The sequence below is a fragment of the Leopardus geoffroyi genome, chromosome C3, assembly GCF_018350155.1.
Source record: "Leopardus geoffroyi isolate Oge1 chromosome C3, O.geoffroyi_Oge1_pat1.0, whole genome shotgun sequence".
NCBI lineage: Eukaryota > Metazoa > Chordata > Mammalia > Carnivora > Felidae > Leopardus > Leopardus geoffroyi.
In genome coordinates, this window is record NC_059338.1 from 48,308,228 (window position 1) to 48,321,088 (window position 12,861).

At 44.5% G+C, this 12,861-nt stretch overlaps 1 protein-coding gene across 5 annotated transcripts in view; it reads right to left on the bottom strand.

Moving 5' to 3' along the window:
* Positions 1-12,731, bottom strand: part of TDRD5 (tudor domain containing 5) — a 106,495-nt gene extending 93,764 nt beyond the window's left edge. For 3 of the 5 annotated variants that reach the window (XM_045452726.1, XM_045452725.1, XM_045452723.1), the window contains exons 1-7: positions 12,543-12,731; positions 10,115-10,166; positions 9,313-9,367; positions 7,982-7,986; positions 7,197-7,456; positions 1,590-1,827; positions 493-900 (exon numbers count right to left, since the gene is read on the bottom strand). In XM_045452726.1, coding sequence (XP_045308682.1) covers positions 493-900; positions 1,590-1,827; positions 7,197-7,456; positions 7,982-7,986; positions 9,313-9,317 — 916 coding nt within the window. In that variant the 5' untranslated portion in view covers positions 9,318-9,367; positions 10,115-10,166; positions 12,543-12,731. Of the gene's footprint in view, positions 1-492; positions 901-1,589; positions 1,828-2,495; positions 2,599-7,196; positions 7,457-7,981; positions 7,987-9,312; positions 9,368-10,114; positions 10,167-10,415; positions 10,552-12,542 lie in introns of those variants that run through there. The other 2 variants (XM_045452724.1, XM_045452727.1) reach the window with 2 other exon arrangements.
* Positions 12,732-12,861: the final 130 nt, after the last annotated feature.

The following is a 12,861-nucleotide window of genomic DNA, read 5'->3' on the forward strand; positions in this document are numbered from 1 at the left end:
TATTGCAGCGCCTGCTAGGATACCAAACATCAGTGCCAGCAAAACTCAGATGGCAAATGTTACTAACTAGTATTAGTTTTAAACTTTTCATCTTCCCTATCTTCCTTACGTGAACACACGCAACTAATGTTCGCTTACAGTGTTCCAGAGAAAGCAGATCTTGTATTTTTATAATAGCTACCACTTATTACACCCTTATAAATGCCAGGCACTTTTCAGACCTCATCTCGTTTCATCCTCAGCACTACTCCAAGAGGCAAGTATGATTATTCCTATTCTAGAGATGAGGAAACTAAGGCTCAGATGTTTTAAGTAACTGGAGTGAGATCACTCAACCAGCAAGTGGCAGAGCCAAGATGCAACTTTGACAAACTCTGGGAGCTTAGGCATTACCTACCTCTCTATCTACCATGACTGCTCCAAAATTTGCTAATCCACAATTACTAAGTACTAAGTTACTAAGTTACTAAGTACTAATGCTAACATGCTTACCTGCTGGCCATCCTCTCTGCTTTTCCTCTGTTACGCTCTTCCTTAGCATCAACAAAGAACCTGCTCTGGTCTGCTCTACTGAAATGACATCTGAAGCAGCATTAAGTACTTCGAACATAGAGAGGAATCCATACTGTACATACTGGAATGAACGTCCAAATCGCCTGGAAAATGCCTTTTCAAAATCAGAAAGGAGAACGGGAGATAACGCCAACAGGTCTTTCAACTCACTCTTCACAACAGCTGGAAGAATAGGAGGCACCCTTCCCCGGTAAGGTACTCGCCGACGGGAGCTCGGCCCAGAGCAAACACTGGCCCTTCCCCTTGGCATGGAATTTCGAACCTTATGGTTGCTCCTCTGTTTTGCAACTAAACTTGCTATTCCTTTGGTGGATTCATCCGGAATGGCTAAGGAGGTGTGAAAAAAGAAATCACAGTTAGATGAAAACTTGCTCCTTTCTTTACCTTTACATCTGTGGTTATACAATTTTAATTCTCCAAGGAGCTGTGTATCTAGGTAACATGATAAACATGAACCCTTGGTTCCTCCATTTCTTTTAGACAACCACTTGTTAGCTCCTCTATCAGAAGATGAAGACAGAAAGATCAAGCCCAATATTTAACATTACTTCTGACTCCTGAAATATCTGAAACTCTCAAGATGAACAAACTTTCCTGCAATGTTTTTTTCTGTGCGTCACGAAATTTAAAACATGAATTCATAGTTAAAGTCCCATTGTTATGCTTCTTCCAATTTAAGGTGCAATAATTTGAAATCACATGCAAAATGTAGTTCCTGTGAATGCACATTTTTCTGGAGAAATAAATTCTTGATTTTGCTAAAGCTTTAACTCTGCCCACAACTTCAAAGGTAACCATGAACCCTCTCCCCCTCAAAAAATTAAAATCCCCTGCCTGGGGTGCAGCTTTTTTCTTTTATATTTTTAATTCCAGTTAACATACAGTGTTATAGTAGTTTCAGGTGTACCACATTCAATAATTCCATACATCACCTGGCGTACTCCCCATTGCCTATTTACCAGAAAAATTCTTTACTAGTTACGTGTTACTTATAGATCTTCAAATTCTAAGCTTACCTTTCAGTATTACAGTACCATCCCCACAAGGGCAGACAGTGACAACATCAGGCATGTCCAACACCAGCTCCATAGTGGACCGATATCCAAGAACCCGGAGTGGTAAATGGCTGCCAACCATCAAAAGGTACTCCTTTTCCAACTGCTGTGGGGTCAAACCATCTTTGGTGGAGATGAGAAGTGACCTTATTTCTTTCCTCAGGCATTCCTGGATACGCTCTTGTTCAGACATAGCACCCTACCGGATTTAAGATAGAAACGTGGCTCATTAGGAAGAGCAGACAAACCCAAGTCGGAGGGAGGGGAGAGTTTAAAAGGATCAATAGTGGAATATAAACAATCGACACCAGAGTTCTAAAGGTGATAAAGCAGAAGCAAAACCATGAGGATTCTCTGAAACTCGGCGTTTCACACAATTCAAGCTCTCTCAACCTGTGTCGATTCACCTGCACGCGCCTGGAGACATCATTGCCCCTGGCTAACGTGTGGGAAGTCCAAGTTCCTGGCTCGACTTGGCTGAAGCCCCGATAACGGTTTGTCTGGGGTCTCTACACCGCAAACTTCGCTTCAGACGGGATCCCTCCTCAACGCTGGGAAAAAGCTCGGGAAGGAGGCAAACGCAATACCGCCTTCCCCAGCGCTAGGAGAGGGCTCCCGGTAAAGACGCTCGCACCGGCATACCTGGTCCGGCCCAGACCGACAGGGAGGCTGCCCGCTTCCTCTTACCCAAGTCAACGACCTCATCTGTGCCCGGGAGCGGGGTCCCCTGCCCACCCCAACGTCCCTCCCTGCCCCCAGGCGGAAGGGGAAACTTCCCTTCCCTCGATCCCTGGGGACTGCCCACGCAGCGAGGGGGTTGTGGGGCGAGGCCGGCAGGAGGCAGGCGGGTGGAGTGTCGCCCCTCACCCGTGTCGCCCACAGTGCAGGCGCTGCCGTTGCGTGGCCCAGAGACTCAAAGGCGCTCTCCCGTCCAGCCTCCTTGGAGGAGCAGCGCCAAGGCGCCCGCGCTCCTGCGCACCAGTGCTGGAGGGCGGGAGGCGTGCAACCCGCGCGGCGTTCCAGCCCCGAGGGCGCGCGGCGGGTGGGACGGTTGGGCGGGACGCTCGGGGGTCCAGGCTGGGGGCCGGCCGGCGCGGGGCCGCCACGCTAGGCTCTCGGGCGGCGTTGACTCCTTCGGGGGGGGGGGGGGGCGGAAATCGCTGGCGCCTACCTCGTCCAGCGTGGCTGGGAGACGCGAGGTGGGGCCGCGGCTCGAGAACCTCTCCGACCACATCCCCAGCCCGACAGGGGCAAGGGCAGCGGGCCGTCCCGCCATTGGGACAGGCAGGTGGGAGGAGGAAGTGGAGGGGGCCTCGAGGTTCTTGACTTGGGTGTGCCTCATAATCACCGGTGGAGCTTGTTTAAGGGGAAAAAAGATACCCAGGTCTGATCGTCGGGGGAAATTACAGGCATTTCTGACGCTAGGTGTTGAATCCCTGCAGAGTTACATGCAATTTAAGCTCCCAGAAGAGACGAATGACTGGGACCTGGAGAGAGAAACTTCCAGGTGCCATTGGAGAAAAACGAGCTGGCAAACTAAAAAAGGGAATGTATATTTGGGTAAATAACCTGGGAATGTATTTACTGGACAGGTGGAATGAGCCCGATTTTTATGGTCCTTGAAAACTAGAAAACAGTTTAAGAGGTGCAGAACAGAGGCAGACCTTTAAGATGTACACTCTAAAAAAGTAAAAAGGCAAACCAAAACATAACCAAGGAATCTGAATTAAGAAGGAAAGCTGTGCACGCACATCCACTTTAATTTCCATCTAAAATTCCATGACATGTTAAATCCAAAAAAGCTCTGGGAACAAAATGTTCCATCAATGAGGCAGGTATATTGAGGAACCCCTGACAGAAAATAGAAAAGATTTATGGGCTGGTTTATAGTCGAATGGACAAGGCTAAATAGCAAATTAACAAAAAGGAAAATGATGAGATGGGAAAAGTGTATCTAGATGTTCCAACATCCAAATGACAAATGTTACAGAAGCAATGGAAAGAATGGTGGTGAGGTCTGGGAGTTAAAAAAGAAGGACAATATCCCAGATGCGAAGAAAAACACATTTTCAGATTAAAAGGGCCGAGTGAGTCCTTAGAATAACTAATGAAAAAAAAAGATCCCATCCTAGGAGAAGATCCCATCCCAAGCCTAGAAGAAAGGGAATCAAGAGTTTTGTTTTTTCTTTAAGTTTACTTATTTTGAGAGAGTGTGTGGGGGAGGGGCAGAGAGAGGGAGAGAGAGAATCCCAAGCAGGCTCTGTACCGTCAGCACAGAGCCCCATGTGGGGCTCGAACTCACAAACAGTGGGATCATGACCCTAGCTGAAACCAAAAGTCAGATGCTTAACCAAGTGAGCCACCCAGGCACCCAAGAGATTTTATATAAAGAGATTATATAAGCACTGGACATTAGATGGCTATCGGGTTTCTCAGTAGAGCAGTATCTTCAAAGCTGAAACAAATCCTTTACCCAGCCAAACCAGCATTAAGTGCAGGAAAAGAAAAGACATTTTCAGACATGTAAGATTCAGAAAGCTTATCTAACTTGAGAATGACTCCTGCAAAATGAACAATGAATTGAAAAAACATTATCCCAGATTCTCATCCCCAATCATCTAACAGCTACCACACATTGAGCGCTTACAAGATGCTCTTTTATGTAGAATATCTAATTTTCTCCCCAGTTACTCTGAGGTACAATCATGATCCCCACGTTAAAGTGAAGAAACGGATATACAGACATGAACAAAGATACAATAAAGAGTGATAGGCAAGAAAAACATAAAACTTACGGCTCAATCTAGAAAGGTAAGAAAAAAGAGACTTTTAGAAAGCTATTCTGGAGCTAAATCCCAGATCAATAACTGAAAACCAAGAGTCAGGGGCTATTTGAATTACTCCAGTGAGGAGACCCCACTGGAAGTCCTCACATGCTTGGGTTTATGATAATGCAGTCATTCTCCAAGACCCAAAAGTCTTTTGTGATGACTCACCTGGGAAGTGAATGGAAATAAGGTAGGAACAATCACACCAGGTATCTTCCATGTCTTTGATGGTAACACTTGCCTCTGCAGTTCTCCAGGTAGGCTTTTGATGTATGTTTTTGACACTCTGCTTGGCATTTTCTACCAGAATAGCCCTTACTCAATGAGTGAATGCACCAATGCAGGAATTCTGTCTGTTACTGAGATTCCTAGTCCAGTTTTTCACTTGGCAAGCAGGGTACATAACCACAAGATGAACTCACAGTCCCACTAGCCCTATCCAAAGGTGACAGTGGGCCAGAATTCATTTATCACCAACCCCTGTACACTCAGAATGTGAATGGCAAACAGTGACTTTTGGGGTCCCAGAAATTAGAGTTAGTTAGCATTAGGAAGTGATAGTCACTGAAAAACGTAGGTGCTTCCTTTTCTTCAGAGCAGTTATCCTAAAAAGGATGAAGGTTTGCAATGTTAGGTAGGGCAGCATCTTTCTGTAAGAGAGTAGTCGGACTGCATTCAAGAGACTCTGGGTCCGGGATCTGATTTAGTTTGAGGAACACGGTGACAAAGCCAGATCTCTCACTCATGAGATGCCTCTGTTCCCTAGACCTACAATAGTGTTTTGTTGGTCTGTTTGCTTTTGTTGTTACACAAATCAAAAAAACTCCGCTGTTTTTTGAGTTCATTCCTTGGGATCCTACCATTAATTAACAACAACCAGAGAGTTCTGTGAGTTAGACCAATGTGTTTTTCCACCCTGCTGCCTATTATGATGATCAGTGAATTCTGGTAATTAACTGTCTCCAGCTGGTCTCCTCCCATCCCTGCTTGCATCTAGGAGTGTATTTCAATTGCAGCTGCTGCTACCAGCAGTTCTGCCTTAGAAAACAGCCAGGAAAGAGGTTTTTGTGTTTTGTTCAAGCTTCTGAAGCTTTAAATATGCCTCATGGCAAGAATGAGAGGATCTTTAGATAAACAGAAGAGAGAGTGGGTGAGTTCAAGTTCATGACAGAACCAATATAGCATTCCTGCCTCCCAACGTTTTTTACCATTATGCCTAATTTGGGACCATTTGATGGTATTGTTCAATTTTTCTTCCCACAAGCAATTACTCCAACTTTTGCCATCCCTCCTACACTTTTTACCCACTCCTGCCTCACCACTAGAAATTGACTTTGCTTGGACTCCCAGAGAAAGTGGAGGCTCTCATGCATGAACCTTCCGAGCTTCCAACTCAGAAACAATTCAACTAGCCCTGCTCTCAGCTTTCCTTGTGGTCTCAGCAGGTGAGGGACCATCTATCTCACCCATCCATCCTACTCTTGTGTCTATCTCCCCAACTCCTCTAGCTCCATGACCTTTGGCTATTATTACACAGTCCTGTATAATCAACATCTCTTTACACTCCTTTCCTATAACAAAATTATGCGCTAATCCTTTTAATCTTACACAACACAGACACAGGGAGTGGGAAACGTAAAAATACACTTTTGACCTATGTACCTCTGTAGCCATTCCTGTGTGGCCAAGTCCTTGAATAAACAGTCCACGCTCATTTTTTTTCCCACTTTTTCATCCACCATTCACTACTCAACCCAAAGCAAGGAGCCTGCTACTCTAAATAGCTTCCTTAAGCTACTTTTAGCAAAATCACCAATGACAAATCTTGTAATTGACAAATCTTAAGGACTTTTCAATCTTTTCATCTTTGATAATCTCTGATGTTTACTTTTGGTGTCCTCTCCTTTTCTAAAAATCTCTCCTTGGTGGGTTTCTATGCTGCACCAGCCTTGGATCCTAGCTTTCTGCTCTATTTCCTATTTCTGATATGAAATGCCCACGTACCCCAGGGTCTGTCCTTGGCCCTTCTCCTTTTTACTCTTCCCTCTTCCTGAGTGACCTTTTTCTTTCTCATGGTTTCAGCTTTGGGGGCTGCCTTTGTTCATTTAAGCAACAAATATCTTTTTAGCTCCTATTACGTTCCAGGCAGCGTTCTAGAAGATGGGACTAAAACAGCAAAACAAAGTGCCTGTTCTCCCGGACCTTAACAAGGACAAGCAAAAGGCAGATGAATATATAATGTCGAGTAATAATTGCTTAAGGGAGTGAGAAGGGACTGCTTTAAATGAAGTATTTAGAAAACTGTTTCGTTTGGCCTCTACGATAGTGGTTTTACAACGTGTGGTTCCAGAGCCGGGGCATCACCTGAAAACTTGTTAGGAACGCCAATTATCAGACCCCACCCCAGACCTGCTGAATCAGAAACGGCAGCGGGGGAGGGGTAGAGGGTCCAGCAGAGTGTTTTAATAAGCCCTCCAGGTGATTCTGAGGCATGCAAAGTGAGAACCACCACTCCAGGGCAGTTTCCCACAGCATGCGTCAAGAATACATTACAGGCGTGGAGTCTATTGCTGATTTTTCTCAGCCCACTGGGGCGGCTTCTGGGGTGGGGGCAAGCAGGTGCTGGAAGCCCTCCAGCCCAAAGTAGCCTCCACCCAGACTTTTCAGAGGCAAGCAAGTGGGGTCAGACGCAGTACCCACAGGGACCCAGGTAGGAAGGCAAGGGCCGTTCAACACTCACCAACAGGCTCAAGAAGCTAGGCGCTAAAGGTTCTACTTCTGCTTCAGGGCCACCCCTGCGGCTGCGCGGATGAAGTTCCCGACCTGAACGCAGAGTCTGCGCAGCACAGCGCGAAGCTAGGCCCGCGACGGTGGAGGGGCGTGGCTCTTGCTGGGCCCTTGTCTGCGCACTCAGAGCAGCTTCCGCTCTAGCTGTGCTTTGAGCGCTCTTAGTAAGGCACCTGGTCCTTAAGGTTTCATTGTGATTCTGAAATAGTCCTTAGGAAAAAGGTTGATTGGATTTTAAATCCATTTGCATCATCACAAGGAATATCAAAATTGCATTTGTTGATGAAAGCTACTCGACTCTTCAACTGTTAACCTAAATTTTTAAGTAGTTTTCAGCTTTTTTTTTCAACGTTCTTTTATTTTGTGTGAGAGAAAATCCCAAGCAGGCTCCGCACCGTCGGTGCAGAGCCCAACGCAGGGCTCGATTCCACTAACCGTGAGATCATGACCTGAGCCAAAATCAAGAGTTCGGTGCTTAACTGAGCCACCCACACATTCCAGTTTTAAAAACTCTTTTAATCACTTTACGATGTATATCAAATTATCGTGTTAGACACCTTAAAAATAATTTTTGTCAATTATAGCTCACTAAAGCTGGAAAATAACTTTTAAAATTGTGTGAACACATTTCTCATCAATGGTGACAAAAATTTTAAAAGTTTATTAAAAAGATTTGATTAGAAATTTTATGTAACAACTTCAAACAATATATTTGTGGAAGCAAGCTCACGATTCTTCTTTTCCTCATTTAAAGTGAACTTTAATTTTTTTAATGAGGTATAATTAATTGGCATGTAACATGTTGGTTTCAGGTGTACATTATTTGATACTTGTATATATTGCAAATGAGCACCACAATAGTTAACATCCATGCCCCTACACAGTTTAGAAAAAATTTTTTTCTTGTAATGAGGACTTGTAAGATCTACTCTCTTATGAAATACAGTACTATTAACTACAGTCACCATGCCACTACATATCTCCATTATTTATTTATAACTGGAAGTTTGTGGGGCGCCTGGGTGGCGCAGTCGGTTAAGCATCCGACTTCAGCCAGGTCACGATCTCGCGGTCCGTGAGTTCGAGCCCCGAGTCAGGCTCTGGACTGATGGCTCAGAGCCTGGAGCCTGTTTCCGATTCTGTGTCTCCCTCTCTCTCTGCCCCTCCCCCGTTCATGCTCTGTCTCTCTCTGTCCCAAAAATAAATAAACGTTGAAAAAAATAAAATAAAATAAAATAAAATAAATATAACTGGAAGTTTGTATCTCTTTACTCCCTTCATGCATTTCAAGATTGTATTTTAAAATTGAAAATATTTTATTAGGGGACACCTGGGTGTCTCAGTTAACCATCTGACTCTTGATTTCAGCTCAGGTCATGATCTCACAGTTTATGAGTGAGATCTCAAGCCCCACGTTGTGCTCTGTGCTGGCAGTGCAGAGCCTGCTTGGGATTCTCTATCTTTCTCCCTCTCTGCCCTCCACTGCTCATGCTCTCACTCTTTTTCTCTCAAACATAAATAAATAAACATTTTTTCAAAGTAATTAAAAAAATATTTTATTAGTACACAAACCTTCTGATATTGAATCCCTAATACTTTTCCATTTTCTTTTTACCATGATCATATATCAAAGATACATTTTTCTAAAAAATTTTTAAGTGTTTATTTTTTGAGAGAGAGACAGAGACAGAGCATGAGAGGGGGAGGGTCAGAGACATAGGGAGACACAGAATCCAGAGCAGGCTCCAGGCTCCAAGCTGTCAGCACAAGAGTTGGACATGAGGCTCAAACTCACCACAAGATCATGATCTGAGCCAAAGTTGGACACTTAACCCACTATACCACCCAGCTCCCCTCAAAGATATAATTTTATTGCTGTGCCCTTTATAGATAACCTCAAATCCTTTTGTTTGCCCCAGTATGCTATTCAAATTTTGTTTGCCATAATGGGCAAATTAGAAGCACTGCTCTAGGATCTCAAGATCTCTCTCTCACTCTTCCTCCCCCTCCCTCTCCCTCCCCCTCCATCTCCTCCATAACCCAACACTTAAACAGGTAACATACAAAACAGCATCCTCAGGGTCACACAAGTCACCAGAAATAAGAAATTTAAGGGAATTTCATCTGCAATGGGAACAAATTATAAATTGAAGTATAATGGAGCCAAAGCTGTCCATAATCCCTTTTCCGCGTGCTATGTTCTATTTTAGTGGTTCTCTGTCTTCCCTCCCCCTTGGCAATCAGGAATACCTCCAGATTTGGGATGGAAGATTACCTACAATTAAGGAAAAGTCTTGGGGCACCTGAGTGGCTCAGTTGGTTAAGTGTCTGCCTCTTGGTTTCCGCTCAGGTCATGACCTCAGGGTTTGTGGGATCTGGGCCCCCATCAGGCTCTGCGCTAACGGTACAAAGCCTGCTTGGAATTCTCTCTCTCCTTCTCTCTCTCTCTCTCTCTCTCTCTCTCTCTCTCACACAAAATAAATAAATAAACATTAAAAAAATAAAAGGATGGGCGCCTGGGTGGCTCAGCCGCTTAAGCGGCCGACTCTTGATCACAGCCCAGGACATGATCTCACGGTTCGTGAGTTCAAGCCCCACATCAGGCTCTGCGCTGATGGCACGGAGTCTGCTTGGGATTCTGTCCCTCCTTCTCTCTGCCCCTCCCCTTCGTGTGCCCTCTCTCCCTCTCTCTCTCAAAATAAATAAATAACCCCCCGAAAAAACCTTTAAAAAAATAAAAAATAAAATAAAATAAAAGGAACAGCCTTATCCCAGGCTACCCTTCCATCATAACACTTTATTACACCTGTTTACACATTAGTTTCTCCCTGTTAGACTGTAAGTTCCTCGAGGGCATGTGCCATATCTTACCTCTACGTCCTCAGAGGTGAGCAGTGCCAAACACATAGCAGGTGCTAAGTATCTGTGAAGTGAATTAATGAGAGAAAAATCAGGTCAGTCTTACCTCACCACTGGACCTGACAAGGGGACAAGTGCATGGCCAGTGAAGAAGGTGGGAAGGAACATAGATGTTCCAGATGAGTATAGTTAGGGGAAGTGGGTCTGCCAGAGATGTCTACGGTTGTGACCAACTGCCCAGCCTATTAAGGTTAAAATACCTTCCCAAGTCTTCTGTCTCCTCACTGCCCCCCTCATTAACGCAGGTGGTCACCAAATTCTGTTGATTCTCCGCCTGAGAAGCAGCTTCTGCCTCCTGGCCATTCCCACTGCCACAGCCCAGGTCCAGCTCTCAATAGCACCACTTTTCTAGACCTCTGCTATGCCCTCCTGGTTGGCCTCTCTGCCATCTACAAATTGAGAAAGTCAAATTTAAGTCCCTGTAGTCTCCTCCAGCTCTAAAATGATAAGATTTGCAACTTTATCTAGTGACAAGGAAGTCAGGCTTTCTATTAAATAATTCAGATAAACCAATATTCACTCCACTTAGCAAATGGATATAAAATTTCAAAATACTAAATAATAACTATAATAATTTAGAAAGTCTTGAAATCGTCCAAGACCTTTGGCTTTTGACCTTGGAAACAAACTCAAAAGTCAACAACTGTAATTGGTCCTCCCTTCCTAGTAAACCCTCACAGATGCCAGTCTCATAACAAATCCAAACAAGGAGTAAAGTATTAAGAGTACAAAAATGTGCACATATACTTTCAACAAAGGGATGACCAATACTTTCAATTAAAAAGGAATCTAGAAAGAAAACAGCAACATCCTTGTAAGTACAGCCAGCCTGAGGTGCATTCTGCTGCCTCAGCACTCCCCAACCCCCCCACCCCACACCTTTCAGAGATGCTGGGTTGACCTTTCTACCATGCAACGTGATGCTCTTTCTCAGCTATTGTCATTGCCATCCATAATCTCAACAGCCTTGTGTTGTAAGCAGGTGCGTGTGTTACTGTTATATGTGGATACTGAAAATGAAGTCAGATCATGTAACTTCTCCATCGTCCCTACAGCAAAGGAGACTGACAACAGGCACCCTACATGAGCTCCAATGCCAAGTAGGGCCTTTTCTCATCAATTTTTCTCCGGCCAGAAATCCCTCTATCTTCTTGGCAGACAGGGTGCAATTTTGAGATTATCATTTGGCCAGATAGCCTGCCAATTCCTGGAGTAAAAATTGAGGGCCAAGTTGACTTTAAGAATCTATAGCTAGGACCCCAGGTCCAATTAATTTGTAACAGAATCAAAGGCTGAGAAGAAAAACAAATACTATCATCGGTTTCAGGCTTTTCTGAACAGGAAAATATTTACAGGATGATAAACTGTGTTTAATAGCAACTATTAATTTGAGTGAATATTAGGTAATCATGATACTTTTCCCTCTATGGACCAAATGAAGCTTCAGAATTTTTCTCAGTGTCCTGCTCTAGGCAGGAACTATCAATTGAGGCAGGCACTCGAAAGAAACATTTGCCTCTCTTACATTACTACCATGCAAGAATCAGGTTTAGAGAGTAAAAGCCAAATCTATTTAAGTTACTTTATTACTAATCCTCTATTTTATTCCCAGTGACCTAATTTAAAATATATGGAAGAAAGTACTGGAGTGGTTTTTCCAGAGCCATGGGAGTTACTTCGGGTCCACATTCTTTAATAAGGTTTTTGACAGGAAAACCTGTGTGAATTCAGTAACTATTGAAAAATAAAAAACATTTCTGCCACCGTGATCTGCGGTATTGGAGCAGAATCCTCAATCTTGAGTTTGAAGCGTTGCCCATTCAGTGAGAAATGAATGATTAAATAGTAAAAGAGAAATAAATTTATTCAGTGTTTCAAGTTCCTCAGAAGTGAGTGGGGCAGCTCCCCCAGTTTGTTGCTGGATGGAGCATGGCCAGGAACCTGAAAAAGTGACAGTCCTGCCTTCATCAAGGAAGCATGGGAACAGAGCCTAGCAAAGGACAAAAGCATCCTTAAAAAAAAAATCAGATCCCTTCCCTTCTATGATTCTTCAAGAAGCATTACATCATCAACAGGCTTAAGCATTAGTAAACACAATAATAAGTTAATTAAAAAAAAGAAATATAAATGTAAATAAGAAAGAGAGACTGAGAGAGAGAGAGAGAGAGAGAGAGAGAAGGGGCCTAAAAGAGTTTCCCTAATCCCCCCACCTTTTGAAATGTGGATCCTCCCAAAAGTAGTCCGACGACACTAATTCCACTTTGAAAGCACTTGCTAGAGCAGGGCCAGGATATAAAATAAATGAGGGGGAGAGGGGAAAGGCGCCCTGCGGAAGCCTCCAGGGGGTAAGGGGACGCTTGGGAGAAGTTTCTCATTTTACCTTAGGGTTACCCTAATTCGACTACCTATATTCTGTTCCCTTAAGCTGTCTAGCGCCCCCTCGAGGACCACGTCCCTAGTTCCTAGGCCGCGCAGAGGCCGCGCAGAGCGCCACCGCCCCTTCGGCGATCTGCGAGCCTCCGCGGTGGGTCAGGCAACCGAACCTGCTTTACAGCTCAAATCGTCGTCCGTAGAAACGCATGTTGATGCCACACCAAGCGGCACGCGGGCTTCTCACAAACGCCTCGTGACCAAGGTCGCGCGAGTCGCCGGGCTGGGCGGGCAGGCGTGCCTCGGGGAATCGCCGTCCCGCCTCCGGG